Raw genomic sequence first — 24,470 nt, forward strand, 5'->3', positions numbered from 1 at the left:
AGCAATATGAGGCCAGCAAGCGGGCGTCTGATCCAGTTGGTCAATGCCCAAAACTAATGCTTGATATACCATGAGTACTTCAATCAAGGACATGGATTGCACGGTAACAGTATCTGCCGATTGAATCGAGATGCCTTCCAATGCATTGATCTCGTAGTGGGTTTTATCCACCATTGTAACTCTCAGCATTGCAAGTGGTTCTATTTTTATGTCAGAAAATTTAATTGAAATGGTGACCATGTTAGCGACCTTTTATCACTGCTGAACAGAAATAAAATGCCACATACCAATTGCAAGGTTGTTGATGGGCCGATTGACGATAAACAGTGCATGATTTGAATCGTGATCTGTCCAACAGTCTCTACAAAAGCTACCCCAGGAAGGGCATTCCATGCATTGGTATCTAATTCCTGTAATGAGCCATGCACAAAGTTCGCATCGATATCCCCAGTGCGTTTTATTCCATCGATGGTTTTCTAGATTTAATATTGCCAGATCATTCAAATGTTGGAATTTATACTTGTATAATAATTACAATGCATAGAATTTAACTCGAGGTTTTAAAAAAGTACTACCTGGTATAACATGATACTTGTACAAGTTTGCCATTGATTTGGCTCTATCTTGTCTCATTCGAAGCTTTGACCACGTCATGGAGCTTATATATGGCACCAAATATACAGCTTCGGGTAGTTGAGCAGTTGCCGCCTGTTTTCGTCCGCAGTTGTCGCACAAATATCGAACCATGGACGGACCTCTATGAACATGAATAGTCAAATGGATGGTAAGCCTGCAGTTATCGCATTTGAGAGCGGGCAAGTCAGCAATAGAACCTCGAAAAAGACGACAGACTCCGTGAATCTGACAATCACAGACTCCAATCTCTGCCCGTCCTTTTAATGCAACTGGATGACCTCCATGGCAAGCATCTATACAAGACTAGAAGGTGTATGCAGTGAGCATTGAATTGTTAGCGATCACTCATTTAATTGGCATTGCTGGAATTTAGTTGAGTTGTCTAGAAATGTCGATGTATTTCTTCCATACAACTTTGGCGTTGGTATACATTATACTGGACATGAATTAAGAATACTCGCTAGTTTGAGTATTACATATGCATTCATGTAAAACGAAATACCAAAAATGTTGAAATGCATAATAAACTGCTAGTCTTGCATAATGTTTCCATCAAATCTGCTGGTTTCTTGATGATTAGCATGCATGGTTGCATTTCCAAGATTAGTTTCTTGGATTCAAGCGCGAATATGATATTTTAGAATACAACAAATGAGTTTGCAAGACTTGAATTGGATTGGATTGGAAACAGCAGAACAGTCAAACTCAATATCCAGTTTCAAACTTGGTGATCATACAATGCATGACTGCCAAAAAAGAGAAAGGGTAGGTTCAAAAAATATCATTTTCAAAACTACAGTTTGTATTATGATGGACATTGTGTTTTGAAGAGTCGAGAATGTCTATTCAAGTCAGTCTTTAACAGTGTTTAACCATTATTTATTCCAAAGCGAAATAAAGACTGCAGGATAAAGTAATCCATTGCGTGAATACGACTGTAAATGGAATTTCTTGCTTAAAGTTGTATGATCTAGACAGGTGAATCAGGACTTTTTATCCATTTATTAATACAAATTATTTGCATTATTTCGAATGTTGAAACAGTTTCTCATTGTTTAATTGGAGCAGATCGTTTGCTATTAGAATATATTTCAAAATCAATTGTAAACAAGCGTTTATAACCACTTTCCAGTAGCACTATAGTCTGTTTATTCAAATATATCTGATTGTTTCAAGAATAAAATTACATGTCTATATATGTATTAATGGTATTTGATCTATATGGATTTGCATTGTGGTGGAGATTGATTTGTTTTGGGATTGTATGTAGCATCAGACAAAATAAAGCAATAAAAGTGTTGCTAATTCAAATCCTGGATTTCTCAAGATCCACCATCTGATTAAAAACTCGCATATATTGATGTCTTTTGCATTATCAAACACACCAAGTTAGAATTACAATCCCATTCTATTAGATTGGGTTCAAGACTCGATAAACTGTTGAGGCGATATCCAAACCAAATTACTGCCATGAGCGGCCATATCAAGTGGCACGTATATTTCTCATCAGTATGATAACTTGACATCATTTCTATATGCTTAGAAGAGTCAAAGTACCCTTCTGTCAGGTTCCATTAGAACTGATTACAAGTAAAATGACGTGGTTATTGCTATTACATATTTTCATTGACTTTTATATGAAAAAGCATGCTTAGGAAAGCAAATAGCCGATTGGTCAAGTGGTTGATTGTACCACTATCCTAGCTAAATCTCGAATAGCAACATGACATTGCAGATTTTTGGTGGGGGTACTTTGCGGTGGGTTAGTTTGTGGAAATATAACAAGTGCCGAACCACATGAGCCGCCCTAACATGTGCTATTGCAATTAGTGGCGTAGATTGCAGCCGTCGACAAATTAGTATAAATATCGACGAGATCTAACCCTAGTTCTTTCGTTATCTACTACTTCAAAGTTGAACCGTCTCTAGCTTCTAGTGCATTTCTTTTATTATTACTATTGTATACTCTTAAAATAGGAATCATGTTTATTGCTGCTGCTATTGTATTTGGTCTTGCTACTTCTGCTTTCGCGATTCCGTCAACTCCGATTATATCGCTGCCTGCCTTTTATTCGCCCCAAACCGTGGCCAAGTTTACCTCGACTATTCCCAATGGTCTGGCTACTTCCAGTTTGACCACTCTTAAAAATATTGCCAGCGACCACCTTCACAAGTCTCTTGCTCTTGGTTCAGGAGTGACTATTGTTCCATCTGCTTCGTAAGTTGATTAAAATTTATTAAATCAATTGGTACATCTACAATTCAACATTTTATATATTTTATCTAAATAGGTTCCAAGACAACCATAGCGGTGTGTACCATAATTATGTTACCCAGGCAGTTAATGGTGTTGTGATTGCCAATTCAGTTGCTTCGGTTTCTACTGATAAAAGCGGAAATATCATCTCCCAAACAAGTTCATGGGTAAATGTCCAGTCTGAGCCCAATCTCGGCAGGTTTTCGAGTTTAAAGACAATCTCTCCAGTCGATGCTCTGGTTGCTCTTGCTGCTTCATTAGGCATCCAAATCGACGGGAAAACGCTTACGACATCGCCTGATCCAAATTTCCCTGAATCACTGGTGATTCATGGTGCACAAAGTATTACCAATCAAACAATTACTGTTAGTGACAAATTGTACAAAACTGCCTCGAGTCTGCGTCCTGTTTGGGAGTGCAGTTTACCATTGAGCGTGTCGTGGATTTCTGCTTTTGTCGACAAGGAAACCGGCAAGGTTCTCGGGGCTTCTGATTGGTCGTCATCTGCTGTTCGAACTGAAGATGGCCGTATTATTCCTCAAGGTTTGCCTAATGATACTCACACTAGTTTGACTCGCAGGTCTTTAGTTGTTATCGACAAAAGACAACGTCGCATTCCTACTCGTAGACCTCGTCGAACCAGGACTACTACAGCTCGCAAAAATCGTGCTCAGCAAACTACTTCATCACCCAACCCTACTGCTGGTCCTGACACTCCATCGCCTAACCCTCCACCCACCGGAAATATTCCACCTACTTCTTACCGTGTCATTCCGCTTGGTGGACGTGATCCACTGGCTTCAAAAGCAACTCTTGTTCAAAATCCGTTTGATAAGGAAGCTTCTCCGCTCGGCTGGCACGACAAAAATGACTCTCAGGGCTCAACCTCTATTACTAGCGGTAACAATGTAATTGCTCACGACAATTCCAACAACTCCAACAATCCAAGCTCTGGCTTAACCACCGCCAACAGCTTTGATTTCGATTTTCAATTTGATGACAAGAACCAAGATCCATCAGAGTATAAAGATGCGTCTGTTACCAATGTCTTTTTTTTGACAAATGCATATCACGACATCCTGTTCAAATATGGATTTGATGAACAGTCTGGCAACTTTCAACAATCCAATATCGGTGGCCAAGGAAGAGGAAATGATGCAGTTTTGGCCCATGTGCAGGATGGATCAGGTCTAAACAATGCCAACTTTAATACCCCACCAGATGGACGAACTGGTGTTATGCGCATGTTCCTTTTTGACACTACCAATCCAAAACGCGATGCTGCATTTGATAACGGTGTTGTGCTGCACGAACTGACTCATGGTTTATCAAATCGTTTGACTGGTGGGCCTAGCAACTCCAACTGTTTGCAACGCACCGAGTCTGGTGGAATGGGCGAAGGATGGTCAGATCTAGTTGCATTGGTGCTTGAAATGGTAGAATCTGATACTGCAGCTACCCCAAAACCTGTTGGTGTCTATGTCACCAATGATCTACAAACAGGCATCCGTCAATTCCCTTACTCCACCGATCTGACAATTAACACCCATACATACAGTAAACTCAGTACCACTCGAGAAGTTCACGATGTTGGTGAGGTTTGGGCTACAATGCTTTTTGAAGTTTACTGGAACATGGTGGGCAAGCTTGGATTCACTCCCAACCTTAAAGACGATGCTAAATCTGGAAAAGGCAATGCCGTGTTTTTGCAGATTTTGGTTGATGGAATGAAACTTCAACCTTGCAATCCTACATTTATTCAAGCAAGGGATGCAATTATCCAGGCAGACAAGGCGGCAAATAACGGTGCTAATTTGTGTGAGATCCAAAAAGGATTTGCTAAACGTGGTTTAGGCATAAACGCTCAAGATGATGGTTCTTTTGTTGATGATTCTACTGTTGATCCTTCATGCTCTTGATCTCTTGTATTTATTTGACTTGCATTTAGTCGACTCTTGTATTTAGTCGACTCTTGTTGCCATTGTATGATTAGCCACATTTTATGTTGGGCTGACGCTTTGAATTTTGAAATGAAACATTCGTTTATATATTGATCTTTTACCTATTACACATACATTTAAATCTACCGGTAATGCTACACGTATATTTACATTGCTGTCAATAGATACAATAAAGGAAAACTGTCAGTAGGTGAAATAGTGGCTGCAAAAATATTTTCTGAGCTGTGCATAGCAAAGCACGAACAAACGGATTGAAGTGGTTCATCAGGAAGCATTGCATACCATCTAGTTCAGCGCATCACATCATGCTGATGTATGTCGATCGGTATCACATTGCAAATGACTGTCATCCAATGACTGCAATGCAATACCGTGCATGTATTGTGATTGATACGTTGTGCACCATCAGCCAGTGTGCAACTGTCACTTGATATATCGACTCTGATATGCAACAACATGCTGTGTTTACCATGATCAGGTTTTTGATCAATCTCTGACTCACGGTACATGATTTGTCATGTTGGATCGTGTGGATGTGTCATGGACTGCAATTTAGTTGCAAACACACATATGTTTGACATTGACTGATGCATACTGTGCAACGACTGATCAGTGCAGGTGTAATTGCACACTTGGTGGTATTGTGCATTACGGTTGTTTGACAATGGATGAATGCTGGATTAGTCGGTCATATGCAACCCATTTGAATCGACCTATTTGAACAATCACTCGATGCAACTGACAAAAAACACTGCCAGCCAATGTTTGCACGGTACGAATATGGTTTGTTTGCATCAAATCATTACACAATCTGTATCTTAGCACTCGTTTATTCAAAATAAAATGTATTCAACCACATGTTCAAACATGTTTGGCTACAGACAGTTTGTGGGATAAACTGCACATCATCGACTGAGCTACACTGCATGATCTACTATGCCATTGATACACACGTTCAATTCAGCAATGCAGCTGTATTACAATGCTGACAACTATCTGAACCAATTCAGTATAATATGTTACAACTATATATATTCCATTGACACATCAACAGTCATACATACCGATTGTTGAACATGCTCGTGTTGGTTGGTGTGCATTGATACAAGTTGTCAGAGCCAACCAACAAATCACTATATTTGTACGGATTGTGTACCATGGCATATGTTTGAACAGATACTGCACGAATCATTATCATTTGGATTGAATAATCAACAAATACCATTGTGACTGCACATGTATTGCATATCTCGGATAAACTGTCTGGACTGAAAATCGCGGACATGTGACAGCAAATTGATGTTCATTATAGTCGAGAAGTAAATCACAGTTGATCAAAGATGTGAATGGATGAACCAATGTTGGATTGTGTTATTAAAGAACAAGAAAAAATGCGTTTTTATAAAGTTGGAGAGCAGAGAAACGAAAGTATGCGAGTTCTCACTCAGACATCATGGTCGAGTCTTTGATTACTATATATCTTCCATCAGAGATGGTTGTGATATCACAATTGGTGATCACAGCCCAAACACATATAAAGGGTTCACACACACTCAGTGAAAATCAATAGACTGCACATCTCAACACTTCAAGTCTTATACAAGAACATACACTATTAATTGTCTAACATTTTTCAGTCAACAATTAACATGTGTTACTGATTGTGTTCCCACGTAGTATTAAATTCCATCGGAATAGGAACATCAACCAAGTCTTTCAATTTCAACAGTACCTTAGTTTAGTAGTTTCTTCATGAGTTTGAACATTTGATTAACCAAGAAATAGTAAATCATAGCGTGCACAGGATAGAGTAAAACAAGCTTTTAAACTTATTTGCTTTTGAATATTTGAGAATTGGCTAGAACTATTAGTAAAACAACTGACTGAGATTATGGTTTTAAAAGGTTGAAACCGTGGTTGATTTCTCTTTCCCAAACTAAAAATCACAAATGAATACTCGAGAGAAAATAGCCGAGCAACAGGCGGAGCTTGCTGTTCTTAATAATATCTACAAAAAAGACCTCTTAAAGTGGACTACGGAGGAAACAATTATGTATGGAAACAAGGAGGCCGTTTCAATTAAAAAGGACTTGGTTGATGTTTCTATTCAGCAGTTGGCTGTTGAGCTGTTATTCGAGAAAGACTTTGCTGCCTGGAGTTCAGCTGAAAAGAGAAGGTACGGGAACCAGGAAGAGGCTGCATTGGAGCAACTGCGAGAGAAAAGTAAGCAACTGCGAGAGAAAGAGAAGCAACTACGAGAGGAAGAAAAGCAACTACGAGAACAGCAGATTATTCTACTTCAACTTAAAGAAAAGACACTTGTTCAAGGTAGCAAAAGTCCTATTCAAGGCTTTGTTGATGCGGGACAAAGTTCTTCGTTTACACAACAGATTGAAGACATCAAAGCAGATATCAGCAAACTTCAAGAATCAAGCAGCAAACTCCAAGAATCAGACAGCAAACTCCAAGAATCAAGCAGCAAACTTCAAGAAACTGTTTCAAATTATATCCAGGAAGCAGAAACTATGTCAATATCCAAACTCACTATTGACAAGATTCAAAAGGATGGCTATACTCTTATCGCAAGCTCAGTCAATTCAATCAATGATTCAGATTATAAAATTGCAGATAAATTCCACGAATTTCAATGGCCAGTAAAGAATAACAAAAAGGATAAAAAAAACAAAGACGCATATCTTGGATACCTATCGGCATTTGTTGAACCATTTTATCGCCTCCAAGCCAAGGCTTCAATCGAATGGCCTCATCTCTACTCTGAAGTCGGTATCAATCCACATCATTTGAGTGGAGAGGCTGATTTATATGTAATGCCAACAGCCTGTACTCTGATTAGTAGAAACCAGCTGTCGATGGTTTTTCGAATGAAATCCAATGAAATCAATTCAAACGACTTGGCACAAGCTATTGGATGCGTCGTTGCCGCAAATTCTTTGTTTGACGTACCCGGTCGTCCTTCCCCTGTTGGTGTTCTATCGGACTTTATTGACCAGTGGTGCTTGATTTGGATTAGTAAAGACGGAGAAGTGATCTATGCTAATATGGAGAAAGATTCGGAGCTACGCGGAAAACCTCTCACCCGTCTAACCGCCATGTACTATATACAAAAGCATTTGGAACATTATAACCAATTACTCAACGATGAGAACACCAAGAAACGCCGAGCAGAACATACTGGATGGGCATTTGATGAATTTGAAGCTGGAGTCTTGAAACAAATGGTGTTGGTTGCTGAAGACAATATGCGTGATTTGCTGGAGACGGATGAAGAAATAGCCATGTATGATATGAGAAAAAGAATGCGAAATACTCCTTTATTTCAATTCCCTCGTCTGCCAAAGGACTTTCATATTTTTCCTAAGTTTACGGAATAAATTGCTTTATGTTTTAAATATTTCCAAAGAATGTTCATTGACAACGTTATCAATCGATGGCTTGAATGAATGGAAATTGAATTCATTGCTGTGGATTTATATCAAGTATGAGCAAGTTATACGCTATAATCCCAACTAACAAGGCGACTACTGTTATATCCTAATATTTATTCTCTGTATTGCATATCTCGGATAAACTGTCTGGACTGAAAATCGCGGACATGTGACAGCAAATTGATGTTCATTATAGTCGAGAAGTAAATCACAGTTGATCAAAGATGTGAATGGATGAACCAATGTTGGATTGTGTTATTAAAGAACAAGAAAAAATGCGTTTTTATAAAGTTGGAGAGCAGAGAAACGAAAGTATGCGAGTTCTCACTCAGACATCATGATCGAGTCTTTGATTACTATATATCTTCCATCAGAGATGGTTGTGATATCACAATTGGTGATCACAGCCCAAACACATATAAAGGGTTCACACACACTCAGTGAAAATCAATAGACTGCACATCTTAACATTTCAAGCCATATACGAGGGATAAACTCTGTATACTGTAGGGCATCTGGATTCAGTGATTATTTTGGAATTGGTGACAAGGTCAGAATCTTGAAAGTGAAGGCTTTTCAAAAGGGATATGTGCCAACATTTATCAAATATATGCGGGAGATGGATACTCCTATCTACTACAAAACAATAAGGCAGTTCAGCTCGAGTAACGGTACAACATTTATGAATTACAAAATATTACTTGATTTTCCAGGTGCATTTGATACACCAATATGAGAACAGCCATTGATCCAAACGGAGCGTCGGAACAAGCGTGAAATTACCGAGTTAATGGAATATACTCTTGAACCGCTACATGAAAAGACTAATGTATTTACATGAAATTATTGTGTTGGGTAATACTATACAATGAATTTCGAAATCAATACCACAATGAATATCTTGAACGCATACGGAATTGGAATCATTGCAACCCAAATGAAAATGAGCAATTGTGACAATGGCATCGAGATTATTATCAAAGAAACAAGGATAAAGACCAGAAAACATACAGATAATACTATTCATTAAACTCCGATCTCGAGAAGGAGAAGGAGAGTAAAAAAAGGGTAAAGAAAGCAAAAACACAATTCCAGAACAATAAATAGAAACAATCACAACAAGTGCTTTATTCAAGCAGATATAAAGATACATTGATTAAACACGGAAAAGAGACTTGTTCATTCAGAGTAGATTAACAAGTGATTTCCACAACGATGGACATGATTGACATGATACCGAGTTGTCCCACCACAGTGTAAAAAGACTGCACTATCAGTTCCACGATCATTGGTAGCAACAACATCATTACTGGAATCTGAATGTGTCATCAATTGATGAGACATTGTTGGTTGACAAACTGTCTCACTGCAATGGAAAGAGACATTTGAGTTGCTTTCATTATTGCTTGAATTCAAAAGTGTCAACATCAACTGTTGGTATTCACACTCACTACAATGCCAACTATTGCTGTAACAGAAACCAGTCTCTTGTAATGAATACACAACTTTATCGAGTATTTTCAATGATCAAAGTAGCACTCGATTGCATCCATTTCTCGATATGCTTACTCTGGTAATCGACAGGAGTACAGCCATCATCATCATATGGACAACATTCATCGTCAGATTCTACACCACCAGCAATACACCAAATGAGACATGTTGTCTTGTGGAGCTCTAGTGCGTTCATGTTTGGTAGTCAAGTGAGATTGTTGTGAATGAAACACAATGTCATTTCACTGTTGGATTCGACTGTTTGTCGATTGTCAGTCCATCTCTTTTGCCTTGTTCTGCGGATAACTTCCAAATCTTCAATTGTCTCAATCCACTTCTTGTGCTTGTCACTTGTCAGATCATTCGTCTCTTTGATCACCAGTTTGTCATCCACATATTGCTTTAGTTTACCAAATTGGTCATGTCAATTGATACACAACAACAGTCCGTTCTGTATTTGATGTTTCTGCGTCAAACCAGCTCGTAACAAGATGGATGGTTTGTTGTATGCCATTCCAATGTTCTTTTGTGATATGATGTGTGCTCCTTGCAAGGACAACTTATCCCAGCAAAACAAGCAGACGCCGTCTCTCTTTTCAACTGCCTTGTTCAAGTCCTTGTGCTGTAGCTCACTCACTTTTGCAACATAGTCCAGATCATCAGCAGAGTTGTTTCTTGATGTTGGGTTTGATGAAACTGGAGTGTGACAGCTGGATGAATCGTTGTAGTCTTTGTGGAATGGCAGTATGTAATACCCAAACATGTCATCAATGAATGTACAATGATGTTTTGGGTCTGCCAACTGGATCTTGGTTGAGAATTCCTGCTGCTCTGCAAATTGGTTGGCAGTCAGCAGGTTGTGCAGTCGAGTGATGTGTGAGGTTTCTCCCTCTTGGATGATTCCCAAAAACAAACCTCGTTTGTTGTCATCCTGTCACAACTCCTTCTGTCTCTGTGTTGGTATAGCTTGAGTGCTGATTTGGTAGTATTCATTCAACAGTTGTGTTGTTGCTGTCTTTGTTGTTTCGATATTCATTTGATGTTTTTTGACAAAAGAATGAAACTCGAACCAACCAAAATAAACGCAGTCAACAATCAAATTGGACAATATTCACCAATAATCTTTTAAACTCGTACAGTTTGTACAGTGTTGTCATAAAAGTCATGGTTTGACACATTTTCATCAAGTTATCAGCGAGTATCAGTGAGTATCAATCAACAAAATTGGTCTCGTTGATTGATATACTATTATAATGTAATCAATTGAGTTGAATTGACACTCGATCGAACAATACAAATAAACACAAAATTGTTTAGACAATATTCAAAGTGTGAATTTGTTTCATTCTTCACACAATATTAAGTTTTGAATTCAAGTCGCTTTTTTTGTTTCTTTTCTTTCACAATTGTAATGGAAAATAAAGTATTTTATATCAAATATCTTGACAACCAGTCAGTGAAAATCAAAACTCACTTTGATGGAGAACTAGAGAGAAAAACCCCAATTTATAGTGTTTTGAAACTAATTGCTGCTTACAAGACTGCCACCACTCCTCTCCTTGACGCTATTCCTGTTGACGAGCTCACTCTCCATTATGTGGTGAATGGTCCAGCAATTGCTTGGAATGAACCCCTGGCCTCCATTCAACATCCAGTTGGTTTTTACGGCCATTCACTGATTATAAAATCAAGGAGTGGTGTGAATGTTGTAAAGTTTTCCAATCCAAACCAAATTCCCATGAGTGCCATTGATCTCTTGGAATGGCTTTCTGGATCGAATAATAGTTTTACAGTTGATTTGGCTGACAAACAAGTGCTATCTCAGCAGCAAACCAATCTTAATCAAAAAGTTGTATTTCCGCTGGCTGGTCGAGAGAAATCGCTCCAGCACATTGCATCATGCTTTATGGCCACCTATCGACATCGTAGCAATATTGATCGGAATTTAAGACCTGTTCCTGTATGTACTGGTATGCCGGGATTGGGAGTATGCCGGGATTGGGAAAAACTCGACTTATGACAGAGTGCTCTATCACAGTTTTAGACATGACAGAGACTCAAGGCAAACGACTTTCGGCATCGTTTCTTTTGGAAATGACACGAACCCATATGGCAAAATTGACAAGCTCCTTGGAATCAAATGTTCATTTTCCTGGAGATTGCTCCATTCGTTTTTCAAGGCGCAATACATGTTTGATGATTGGATGCGTAGAAAGTCACCAAAGAACAGAAGCGAGCTCACAATGCAATTAGCTTTATCGACCATTGAACTTTATTGGAGTCAGAAAACTCGAGACAACATACTTTTATTTGTGGGAGTTGACGAGTATCAAAAACTCGGTCAAGATGAACTGAGTTCTCTGCTGGATATCTTGTGTGCTTCTTCTTATCGTGCTAAAGTGTCAAGGCTTACACTTTTCTGTATGTTGGCGGGAACTGACCTGAACATGATTCGTATTGCTCAATCATCACATCCTAATATTGAGAGAACGCCAACCCGGTTTCTAACTCACATGGAATCAATGGAGGTCATTGGTCCTTTTATTTCGGATATACACTGGATTCGTGGTCAGTGAAGCCTTTGCTCAAAATGCCTTTCATCTAAGCGGAGTGCCAAGACTACTGACTGAGTTTGCAAAACAAGTTGTATCCATGAAGCCGAATGATCTAACTGAACACAATTTTCGGGAGGCAAGAATGGTTGCGCTTTCAAACTTGCAGCATCATCAATTGTCACTCGCTGATATTTTGAAGCTACTGGCGATTTCTTTTACAAACACGCCTGTTACATATCCACTAGACTGTCCGTTTTCTGAATCATCGCTACCTTCTGCAAGAAACCTTACTTGGAGTCAAATGGTTTCAAACGGGATGTGTCAAATTCAAGATGATGGTCAAGTGATTGTACCGTTCCATATCACTGTTCAGGCTTTGAAGAGGCCATTGAGTCAAAGCGTCGGTCTAAACCAATTTGAAGCGGCACTCCTATCATCGTTGAATGGTTTGTCGCTTGACGTTGAATATCCATTTTCCAACATGACTCGTTGGTCATCATGGGAGTATTTTGGCGCTAGTTTCTACTGTATCAGAATCAACTCGTTTCTTGTATTGGGAATATCGATACTTTCTTTGTCTGATATACTGCATGAATCGCGGTTTGATTCAGGTATTTTCAATACTCAAGTTCACATCAGAATTGCTGAAGTTTTCCAATCAAACGAGCAATATGGACCTGATATGCCACGGATGATCACTCGGAAAGACACCAGCTATTATTCCGTTGACTGGGTTGGCGGCGAGACATTGCAAATTGTAATCAATGGTGAGAATGGACCAGGAGTGGATATATACTTTATTCTAAAACGCGCAAAATACTGGCTATATCATAGTTTTGGATCAACGAAAACGACTTGGTTCTGATATTACAAACTCAGATCTGACCACTTTCCGATCGAAATTACCGAACCCGCCAGCATTTTTAAACAAGTTCAAGTTGGACTCTGTTTTTGGTTTGATGAGCATATATTCACAGATTAACATTAACCATGTTCCAGATTCAACGTATTTTGTTTCTGCATCAGATTATCTGTATTTTCATGGTCCACTCTATGATCATCCAGGTTGTTCTATGGCCATTGATGTCAATTCTGCATTGAAAACATCGATTAAACAGATATTCTGCGGTACCAATGATGATCAGACGGATTTGGCAAACAAGGTCATTGAACAGTGCTACAACAAACGCATTGCAAGCTATGATGAACTTGAATCATTGGTGTCACAATGGGGTGGAAAGTTGGACGAGTCGGCTCATGCAAGAATCAAGTTTTAAAAACCTGGCTAGTATTTACATTTTACTATTTATCAACCATAAATGTAGAAGGTGTAAAACATGAGTTCAAGTATTGATTTTATCGAATTCAGCAAGTTATTGATTGCAATAAATGAACGCTGACTAGATGTTGGCATGTACTACACAAAATTCAACCAAATCATTGCAACTTTCAAGTACCATTTATTCAGTTTCAGTTTTAATGACATTGATTCATTTTTACAATCTTGGACAAAATATAGCAGTGATTCTGGGTGAATCTCATCAATTGTGTTCATTCGAGTCAGAGCATCAATCTGGCACGGTAAGCAACCAATCCTTTCAGGCCATCCACTATTGTATACCAAGTATTTTATCCAAGATTGCACATCTCGAATAAACAGTGTGTGACAACTATGGACACATGTAGCAGTAATTGACGGTCAAGAAACTGGTATCAATGTTACATGTATACTACCAAAGTGTGTAGTTTAATTGTGGTTGTTTGATTGGTACATATTTGTACATATTTGTATGACTGAATGATATGGCTGCAGTTATTTAATCATTTGAATACAGGAATGAAACCTTGAATGTACATTGTAATCCAAACTTTATATTACAAATATTGTTTAAATTGACTCTTGGAATTGTCAGTCCAATAACATGCCATTAAACGATCACCCGTTGAGTTGAGTGGTGATATTTGCTGTATTGGTTGGATAAACACTGTCGATTCTTGAATCAAAACAACGATCATCATATAACACACAATCATACTATAGTGTTGAATCTACACTTTGTGCACTCTTAGTAGTCATACATTGTACGATCACCAAATTTGAACCCACATTCATGTATTGTGTTTGACTGTCAATGTTGTCAATACAACTCTGTACACACATTTGTTGTGTTCATCACCATCCAACTCAATCTCACCATTTCAATCAATCTTGGTCAATGTTGATTTACATGCTAATTCATTATCCAATCTTGTCTGACATTATTATTGGCTTTAATCACGTTTGGTTTGTACAACTGCCATGAGTTGTACTACCATTATCATTGTGTATCTGAACACCAAATATTCCAATACATCAATAATACCACAGTGTAAACAGTAATACAGTTGATCAGTCTTGTGGCAAGACATTTCATTCAAGTTTGTATTTGGAAATACTCGATGGTTTAATCACAACACACTGTTTGTAATGCGATTGTCATTGATCTCATTTCATTCCAGTCCAGTCCATTTGATTTATGATGATGTTTAGTAATCCATTACCATGTGTTGTAGTAAACTAACTTGTTTATTAAACCAAATCTACAACGATCACATTCAGAATATTAATTTACAGTATTTCTAAATGCATGTTTGATAACAATCCAATTTTGTTACAAAAAACTGATCAAAACAATACTAAAATGGAACAATTCGTTTGTGTGTTTTACAACAATCCAAACAAACAATTGTTGGCAATTGTCGGACATTCGCATGAATGAAATTGTCAAATCAAAATTCAACTTTACTAATTTTATCAAACATGGAGTTGGATGATAGCATCAAAGAGTTGATTCAACGCCTGGAAGATTTGAAACTATTAACAACGGATGCTCAACTATACAAGGCTGATGGAATATGAGACAGACTGCTTGTGTTGATACTGGAGCTGAAACAACAGGATTACAGTAGGTTTAATAGCAATTGGATTATTGATGAATTCAAACTGTTGCTGACTTTGTGTTGGTTTGAAATGACAGGATATAAAGTTATATTGCCTCGCTTACAGAGTATTGGACTGGAAGATATCACAGTCAAGTATTTGGAGTATAATCGACCCAGTTTACAGGTATTCATATATTGTAACAATAATGGATTGTTCATGACTAAACTAATCAACATGTGTTGTGTAGATCAAAGTAATGAAGTTTGCTGCAGTGTTTGCGAGTATGGTATACTATGATGGTCGGTTCAAAATATCTCAACGACTAAGCAACCAAATTGTACAACTCATGCAATCACCAAGCCGTCAAGTCAAAATGGCGGCAAGTCATGATTGATATTGATCAAATGATTGAAATTCAACTCATCTAGTGTCAATATGCATATAGGCGATGAAATCATGTACAGAGGTGTACAAATATAAACGCTGGAGTCAAGAGGATGGATTTGACATCAAGCCAATGGTTGAGATTATTGTTCACGATTCCGATCAACAAGTGTTCATATTGGCAATTGACCTGTTCTCGAAAGTTTGCCATGGTATTGACGATGAAAATGTATGTTTGTAATGATACAATATTGGATCAGTTTGGACAGTGTATTGTCTTGTTGATTGTATACTTGACACTGAACAATATCATTAGTTTGGCATCGTGTTGTCAAGACTTGTTTCACGACTGGAATCATCCAATGGTTCAGTTGCTGTTGGGTTTATCAAAAATCTTCAAACCATGTATCGGAATATTTATTGTCATGACCGAGTAAAAGCAATGAAATTTGGCATCATTCCAGCACTGGTCAATACGCTCAGGTATGTGGTGTTATGCATGAATGTGTGTCCAGTCATCATAATTGGTAAATTTGACATGGTTGGATTGACATGACATGAATACAGGAGTGTCGATCAAGAAGTGGTTGATCAAAGTATTGCTGCTATTCAGAGTTTTTACAATGTTACAGATTATGAAGTGACTTCAGCCGAGTTTATAAGGTCGGGTTTAATTCAAATACTGAACGACTTGTGTATCAAATACAGCAACAACTCTGGACTAAAAATGCGCATAATCAAGATAGCTGGAACAGTTGCATCCAAAATGCACGACTTTCCTGTATCGCTTGCACGATCGTTGGTTTTTGATCAATTGACGATATCAGTGTGTGATCTCCGCATGGGTTACTCTTTTCGCCTGTTTGATAATGTCAGCGACATGATTCAGAAATCTACAAACAAGACCGAGATGATCAAGGTGTTTCAAGATTATGGAATTGTGCAGCAATTCATCACTATTTATTCACGTACAGATATACGTTTGTGTGATTCTGGTGCTGGTACTGTAAACTTACTCATGACACTTGTTGATTTTGCCGACAATCATTCCGACAGTTCAATACGTACCGAGTTGGATCAAGGCGGGATATTTGAAAATCTAACGGCTATTGTAAAATCAGACACTGCTGACTACAGAGACAAAATGGTTGCTGACCAGATCATTGAAGCGTGTTTCCAGAATCGGGCTTACACTGCTAGTTCGAGCATTTGGCCATACAATGACAATGCCGAAATTGATATGAAATCTGGAATGGCCGGATATAAACATGGAGAGGTGCGCACACTTGTCGAAATGCGGTATATCCAGTATCTGCAATGTATACTTTGCAAACCCATGTGGTGGATCGATATCACAAACCAGCATATTGTGGAGCAATGGAGGACAGATTCACTCGATCGGAATATATCACCATCAACATTTAATCTTGCATTGGAACAACTCGGGGTTTTTGCCAAACAGCTTGTTTGTAATGGCAGTGATGGATTGGGCACAATTGTCCCAGGACCTGTTGAACAGACGTATATACTGGACAATGGCATACCTGACAATGTATACACGCGATTGATGACAAATGTATCGGATATTGAACATGGATCAAATCACAACACTGGTCAAATGGTGCACAATCTAATTGATGCATCAATGTACAGTGTTGTATATGGACAAACGATGATTGTACCACTGAGTATACGACTCAAATACACCACAATGGTACCATGCGATATATTGTTATCGACTCGACTTGTTTCAAATGTGCCCATCATTGACAGCAGTCCCAAGTTTATATCACGCAAGTTCCAATGTCTTCCGAGTGAATTCCGTGTCGAACAGGATGGCAGTGTGACCATCAACTCATACATCAACAATCTGAATCCGATATGGCATCGAGACATGTACAAATGCATTGCCAAAATATTCAAATGTTTTGTCCCGATGTTTGAAAGTCTGATCAGAACGATGGATCCACGGTTCAAGTATATTGATATTTGCAATCGCACAAAGGGATATAAACCACCAAGCCAGTCAGATCGTGGTGGTATGGAACCAGACACTCAACTCATTCGTCCCGTGTATGTACCAACACTTCCAGAACATTTCCAATCCAAATATGAATTAGCAAAGCCAGTATCACTGCGTGGTTGTAATCTACAAGTCATTGTCAAACTCACCAACATTCAACTGACACCATCCAAACCTAAATACGACGAGGGAGACTGGTACATTGAAGGTCCAATTAACGAATCGATTGTTGCAACTGGACTGTATTACTACGACGTGGAAAATATCACCACACCCAAACTCGATTACCGCGCGGCTGTTGATTTTTATTATCAAATAGCATCTGATATGTATTGGAAAGATGTGTATGACATTATTAATCGAGAATCACGACGCAATCAGTATATAGGATCGCTTGAAGTATCAAATGGTTGATGTGCAGTTTATCCCAATCGATACCAACACAAAGAACAATCATTTGAACTTGCAGATCCAACTCAACCAGGACACTGCAAGATTCTGACATTTTTTGTAGTGAATTCAGTCTGTCGGATTGTTTCGACTGCGCATGTGGCTCCACAACAACCACAATGGTACAACTCGAGTCTTGACAAGACACCCATACTGCCTGAACTGTGGAATGATGCCACGCAGTATATTCAAGGTGTTCAATCACCAACTGAAGCCAAACACTATCGAGATGAATTGACAAGTGACCGAACTCGAATCGTAATGGCATACAACGAAGAAATATATGAGCGGGTGTATAATCTTGATAATTGATGATGGATTGTGAGATTGTGATTTTACAACAATGAGTTGCAATGCCAGTCGGATCTATGCAATTAAATGGATCGAATAAATTGAATCAATCATGTCAATCATGACAGTGATTGTTGATTATATTGACTGATTGTGTACAATTGATTGATACAAGTAATATGGATGCATCATTCGGTGTTGTTGAATCAGATCATTGCTTGATTCTGTCAATGTGATCAAATGGATTACTACAAAACTGTACATGCTCAAGTTGAATCAAGTATTGAATCAAGTATTGGATTGATATTTACACACAACCACAATTGTAACCACAATTGCAATCAGCACAGTCTGAATATTAGACATTTGAACATCACGTATCGAGTCGTGGATAAATGCGAGTTGGCATATTGGACTGTTTTTGTAGTTTATTAATGATTTGATTCACGACTGTTTGAATTCAAGGCTCAATATGGATTACAACTGGATTGTCGTTGTTTCCATTTGGAATGACAAATCTGTCAATGTGTTGATTGATTGCTAGTTCATTGACCAATCCATTGATCAGTAATTGTCCAAATAAGTTGTATCCGAGTCGAGTTGTCAATCAGGATACCGTAACCTGACATCCAAACAATTATTCAAATGACTGTTGAAACCATCAATGATTGCCAGAATAAGCTTTACGACTCGACTGCAATAACCACCACAGTCATGCTCAGGTTAATATGTTGATCCGTTTACAAAGTTACAATACTTCAACAGATTCAACATACTCTTGAAAGTGCTGCACACCACATGGATCCAGCAAACCCACTGATGAATTGAACCAATCAATTGACCAATGACATGACTCGATATTGGACATCGAGTTGCACACAGTTGGTAAAAAGTCACCGACATGTTCAGATAGTCAAACCTTGACTACAGGTTGATATCATCACCCAACACACCAAATATAACACACAATCTGGACGACTACTGGATCATATTGTGGATATCAATCAACGGAGTTACTGGTTCCAAACAATCATGTACAGTCATGCACAGTCATTACAGGACAATATGATACATTTATGAATAGCATGTTGTAATCAACACGAGTGGAGTTGTGCAATAGACTTGTCATGGTTTACAATAGTTTGATATGAACATGATGACTCGGACTCTATTCAGTCGGATCAACTCGACCACAATTGGTCGTGTATATTATGATTGACACGATCAATTGTAGTTGAACTCGAATACAGATTGACTGTTGAATCACAATGCGTGGTATCAGCAACATGATGTGCTATATATTGGAATGTATACGCTAACCTGACATGTGTCATGTAGTGTGTATTCGATCAATATGGGTATTAGCAATCAACAAGTCATACGATGTTTGTGTTCGAGTGATGGAATGGAATACAATGGAATGAGTGCATCAATCCAGAATACGAGTCAACCATGACATATGATCATGATGTGTGGTTGATACAACTATAGTGACAATCGATATTGATATAGTAACACACAACATGCAATGCCAACACAACATTCGTAAATCGCTAGATAGCGTGCAGCGGTGACCAAACATGTCGAGTTGAATGCAAAGTATTACTAAACCACAGCATGTTGAATCGTGCCAATCAATTACAACTCTGAAAAGCATACAACACACCACATTGGTGATGGTGTAGTAATCGAATGCCAGCCATTCAGTCCTGACCTGTACCTACTTGACTGTATCTTGGCACACTAGCCAGGGTTAGGGTGGAGAAGGGTGTAAAGCTACACAGTCAACCATATTTGAATGTATAGCCGAATAGCGGTCCAGTAAAAATTGCTGATCGTCATATAAAGAAATCCTCCCTTTAAAGTTTAGCATTGATAACAAACCCTGATAGTGAGGCTAGTCTTTTAGGACGGCTGTCACTCAGCATGCTTTTAATACTGTTCATCCAATGACATAAATACAGTCTAAAACCAATCAGTTGAACGACAATCATCCGCAACCTAATCAAGCCAATAGAATGAGATTCGCAGTCACTATATTGTCATCAATCCTGCTTGCTTGCTCAGTTACTATTGCTAATCCAGTTCATCCCAGTGCAACCACAAGCATCATATATGGTCCCTTGTCAACTCCTAATACAAACGCTATAGGCTCGGCTGGTCCTGATTTACTCTCAGATGACATCAAGAGCCTACTCCTGGAATATGCAGAAAAAAAGTATAACCATGATAAACAAGCACGAAAATGCGAATTGATAAACCTTCAATATAGTGAGCAGCGAGGCCTAGTAAAGTATCTGGGTGAAAAGGTCGACAGCTTTAGACTTGAGCTTCAAAAAAACCCTGAGCATTCAAATTATCCTCATAGCGATGTTAGAATGACTACGCTTAAGCAAAAGTTTGGAGGAGAGTATTGCATTCTTGTCAAACTTGAAAATAAGGAGAAAAGGTGCAGATTCGACAGTGATTATCTAAAGTATGAACTGGAGCTCGTCATAATAAAACTTGTGGCACGCATTTTCGGACCTTTCAATAGTGAACCACTTGATGAGCAACTTTCGCGTGTCCTCTCATATCCTCTTATCAGCACTTACCTCGAAGGATTATATGGACAATCATCAGTACATACTGATGAATCTGGCCAAGGTTCTAGTACTCAACAACAGCAAGATCTGCAGCCATCACCAGCAATGTCATCTAGATCTCGTTCCACCAGACGAAGATTTTCCGCCAGGATACGAAGTACTGTCTCCAGATTCAGTAGTGGCCTTAGAATGTTTGCCGAGCAATTCAGATGTGACAATAAATCTGATTGATTTGAATGTTAATCTGGATTGGTTTCAACCAATTCAATTATCACCCCAACTCAACTTGCAATAAATTTGGATTTACACATTATATCTGATCATTTTACACAGTCTTGGTTGACACAATATCATACCATAGTATGCATTGACACTTGTATTTCCAATACAATACAATACAGTTGATTGTATATTGCATAGTTGTACACATTGATGATGCTGACGTGCATGTGTGTATTGTGTCGATATGATATTGCTTGACATGTCGTATTGACACATGCAACACCAATACCAACAATAGTCATGTGTGTTGATATCAGATCTGACCAACTCGATCAATTAGACTGGTTTGACTCGTTGATTGTGGTGTCAATAGTTGCATCAATAGCCTGACTGATCACACATATCAGTCGCAGTATCAACTCTGTCGTGTGTCAATTATCACATGTTGATATATCCAATGATCGTATATTGGTCGATTGGTGCAATATGATCACACACCAATGGAATGTAATAATCATGGTATTTGCAGCAGTATACCATATTGCAACTGTTGATATCGCGTATCTAGTATCGACATGATCATCCAGATATACAGTGATGGATTCAAACAATGCATACCATGATTGATACACTTGGATAATGTGTATTCAATCCATACCATGTATTGCCAATGCAATAGTATGTGTGATCATCGTGTATCAAACAATTACGATACACACTGGACTGATCCAATACATGCACGGCTTGAACATATCACACAATCAAACATGGACACACCACATTAAAAATACATATAATATCAGCTTGTCACTAATGAATTGTATTCAGTCGAGTTTATTGAGAGTCGCTGTGTGACTCTTGACAGTGTGCTGAGTGTTCAGGCACGACTACTTGATCAGTTGTAGTTGATGTATCCATAATGGGAATGAGCAGTCAAACAACGTGTAATACAAAATTAGCAAGTTGATGGATATAATAAAACTGGCCATTTATTTAATAGTGCATAACATTGATCTTTCTGTAATCGAAATGATGTACATGAACACTAATCTGATCTGATATTGCATAATCACAGCATATTATCATTGTGCAGCATGTTGATGACTAACCACTTCACCTGAATATCAAAGCTCTCAATACCATCGTGTGGTGATCAGAATATACTTGCCGCATGATGTCGTTGCACAGCATATTTTAATCAAATCTAACCCTAATACCAACTTTCAGCTTCAACAACAGGCGATTATATAGGCGGATCTCCCTTTAAAGCTACCTTGACATCAAGCCAACACTAATCCCTTGAAGCAGCCATTCAACATGCTTTTAATCTGGCCCACTCTAATGTGTATAAATGCAATCTAAAATCAATCAGTTGAATGACATTACACCTTGCTCAATCAAACCAGTATAATGAAATTATCAATCGCCGTATTGGCATCAGTCCTGACTGTCTGCTCGGTCACTATTGCTAGTCCAGTCATTCCCAGCTCAACTACAAGTGCTGAATCTAGTATTTGGACAGTTATTCCCACTGCAAATGCAGTCAGTGAACCTGACTATTCGGAATATCCTATCCCATATGACGGGTATGGAAAGTATTGCCATCCACTTGATTTTGATGGAATAATGCTGGTCAAACTACTTGCAAAAAATACACATAAACTAGAAAAAGTAACAAAATATATCAACAAGAAAGAGTCTAACATTGCATGTCAAGAAACATTGGTGGGTGAGCTCAAGGAAAGACTGGACTCTGTAATGGATGATGGTCATGGGTCAGGAATCGCCGAGCTTGAATCCGAGTTTATTAAACAGAATGGCATTCTTGAACAACTCAAAGAACAGTTGGAGCGACTTTTTGAAAGACATTCGAATAGGTACAAAAAAGATGTTGGATTGCGATCGGCACTTGCAGAGTACTTTGCAGAGCATGGTATGTCTGGAGAAATGACTACTGATGGTGAGCCAAACCTATATTCATATCTTGGATTCAAGAAATGTTTTGATTATTTCTACAATCGCTCATGACAATGATTACCAAGATCCAAGCATGGTGTAGTTTTTCAAGATTATGATGTTTGGCAACAAACTCATGGACCAGATTCGTTACATTGCTGGAGTTGAGTGAACCATCACAGTCACATCCAGTATATGTTGTAATGCAGCGTGTATTGCATGTTGGTTTAATTGTCATGTGTCATGCATCCAATGTCATTCATTCAATAAACATCGTGTATTGTCAAACCATAGTGTATTATACTAATGGTTTGATCATATTGCACTAATCAACTACTATGTGCTGGCATGACTAATCATTCGGTGTGCTACACACATTGAATGCATGCAAATCCATGACTGTCAATACTTGTTGTTGAAATGGGTTCAGATCATCATCAGTTCGCTCACTCGTTGCACCGATGTGATTGCATGATCAATCCGACACCAACCAAACCACACTCGAATATATATGTTCCAGTCATGTGCATCGTATATCGATTGTCAACTCCAACACATTCCACCATGATCATGGTCACATCACACCATGCTGATGTATGTCGATCGGTATCACATTGCAAATGACTGTCATCCAATGACTGCAATGCAATACCGTGCATGTATTGTGACTGATACGCTGTGCACCATCAACCAGTGTGCAACTGTCACTCGATATATCGACTCTGATATGCAACAACATGCTGGGTTTACCATGATCATGTTTTTGATCAACCTTGGACTCATGGTACATGATTTGTCATGTTGGATCGTGTGGATGTGTCATGGACTGCAATTTAGTTGCAAACACACATATGTTTGGCATTGACCGATGCATACTGTACAACGACTGATCGGTGCGGATGTAATTGCACACTTGGTGGTATTGTGCATTATGGTTGTTTGACAATGGATGAATGCTGGATTAGTCAGTTATATGCAACCTGTTTGAATCGACCTATTTGAACAAACACTCGATGTAACTGACAACAATTTGTATATATGGCTGTTGGATCAGTCGAGTTTGTGCTGGTAGCGTACCATTGGTAACAGACACTGTTCTGACACCATCACTGGGATTGCCATACAGCAGTTGACCAACACACTTGTAACATCACCAGTATATGCTTGTACGATTACAGCCTGTTCACATGAGATCATTTCATATCTCAATACCCGAGTTTATTTTAAATAAATCCATTCAAAAAACAACTGTAAATCAACAAATAAATCACCAATTCAATCCAGCCA

At 38.5% G+C, this 24,470-nt stretch overlaps 7 protein-coding genes across 7 annotated transcripts; 6 read left to right on the forward strand and 1 right to left on the reverse strand.

Annotated features, from left to right (window-relative positions):
* Positions 1-2,549: 2,549 nt before the first annotated feature.
* On the forward strand, positions 2,550-4,948 carry BATDEDRAFT_34483 (uncharacterized protein). Its single transcript, XM_006676755.1, has 2 exons — positions 2,550-2,854; positions 2,928-4,948. The coding sequence occupies exons 1-2, from the start codon at positions 2,619-2,621 to the stop codon at positions 4,810-4,812; spliced, it is 2,121 nt and encodes a 706-aa protein (XP_006676818.1). The 5' UTR covers positions 2,550-2,618; the 3' UTR covers positions 4,813-4,948.
* Positions 4,949-6,803: 1,855 nt separating this feature from the next.
* Positions 6,804-8,246, forward strand: BATDEDRAFT_86673 (uncharacterized protein; the record flags this gene model as incomplete). Its single annotated transcript, XM_006676886.1, has 1 exon — positions 6,804-8,246. The coding sequence occupies one exon, from the start codon at positions 6,804-6,806 to the stop codon at positions 8,244-8,246; it is 1,443 nt and encodes a 480-aa protein (XP_006676949.1).
* A 526-nt stretch (positions 8,247-8,772) lies between these two features.
* On the reverse strand, positions 8,773-10,557 carry BATDEDRAFT_23070 (uncharacterized protein; the record flags this gene model as incomplete). Its single annotated transcript, XM_006676633.1, has 7 exons — positions 8,773-8,933; positions 9,002-9,124; positions 9,312-9,425; positions 9,551-9,616; positions 9,870-9,977; positions 10,041-10,194; positions 10,432-10,557. 7 exons carry the CDS (start codon positions 10,555-10,557, stop codon positions 8,773-8,775), a joined length of 852 nt encoding a protein of 283 aa, XP_006676696.1.
* Positions 10,558-11,205: 648 nt separating this feature from the next.
* BATDEDRAFT_23071 (uncharacterized protein) lies at positions 11,206-13,626 on the forward strand (the record flags this gene model as incomplete). Its single annotated transcript, XM_006676634.1, has 5 exons — positions 11,206-11,764; positions 11,818-11,936; positions 12,080-12,215; positions 12,595-13,116; positions 13,184-13,626. The coding sequence occupies 5 exons, from the start codon at positions 11,206-11,208 to the stop codon at positions 13,624-13,626; spliced, it is 1,779 nt and encodes a 592-aa protein (XP_006676697.1).
* Positions 13,627-15,359: 1,733 nt separating this feature from the next.
* On the forward strand, positions 15,360-18,441 carry BATDEDRAFT_23072 (uncharacterized protein; the record flags this gene model as incomplete). Its single annotated transcript, XM_006676635.1, has 6 exons — positions 15,360-15,455; positions 15,520-15,609; positions 15,718-15,885; positions 15,973-16,139; positions 16,224-17,887; positions 18,101-18,441. 6 exons carry the CDS (start codon positions 15,360-15,362, stop codon positions 18,439-18,441), a joined length of 2,526 nt encoding a protein of 841 aa, XP_006676698.1.
* A 1,997-nt stretch (positions 18,442-20,438) lies between these two features.
* Positions 20,439-21,236, forward strand: BATDEDRAFT_23073 (uncharacterized protein; the record flags this gene model as incomplete). Its single annotated transcript, XM_006676636.1, has 1 exon — positions 20,439-21,236. One exon carries the CDS (start codon positions 20,439-20,441, stop codon positions 21,234-21,236), a length of 798 nt encoding a protein of 265 aa, XP_006676699.1.
* Positions 21,237-22,637: 1,401 nt separating this feature from the next.
* On the forward strand, positions 22,638-24,185 carry BATDEDRAFT_23074 (uncharacterized protein; the record flags this gene model as incomplete). Its single annotated transcript, XM_006676637.1, has 3 exons — positions 22,638-23,160; positions 23,614-23,777; positions 24,021-24,185. The coding sequence occupies 3 exons, from the start codon at positions 22,638-22,640 to the stop codon at positions 24,183-24,185; spliced, it is 852 nt and encodes a 283-aa protein (XP_006676700.1).
* Between the last annotated feature and the right edge of the window lie 285 nt (positions 24,186-24,470).

Source organism: Batrachochytrium dendrobatidis (genome assembly GCF_000203795.2).
Source record: "Batrachochytrium dendrobatidis JAM81 unplaced genomic scaffold BATDEscaffold_2, whole genome shotgun sequence".
In the NCBI taxonomy this organism is placed as follows: domain Eukaryota; kingdom Fungi; phylum Chytridiomycota; class Chytridiomycetes; order Rhizophydiales; genus Batrachochytrium; species Batrachochytrium dendrobatidis.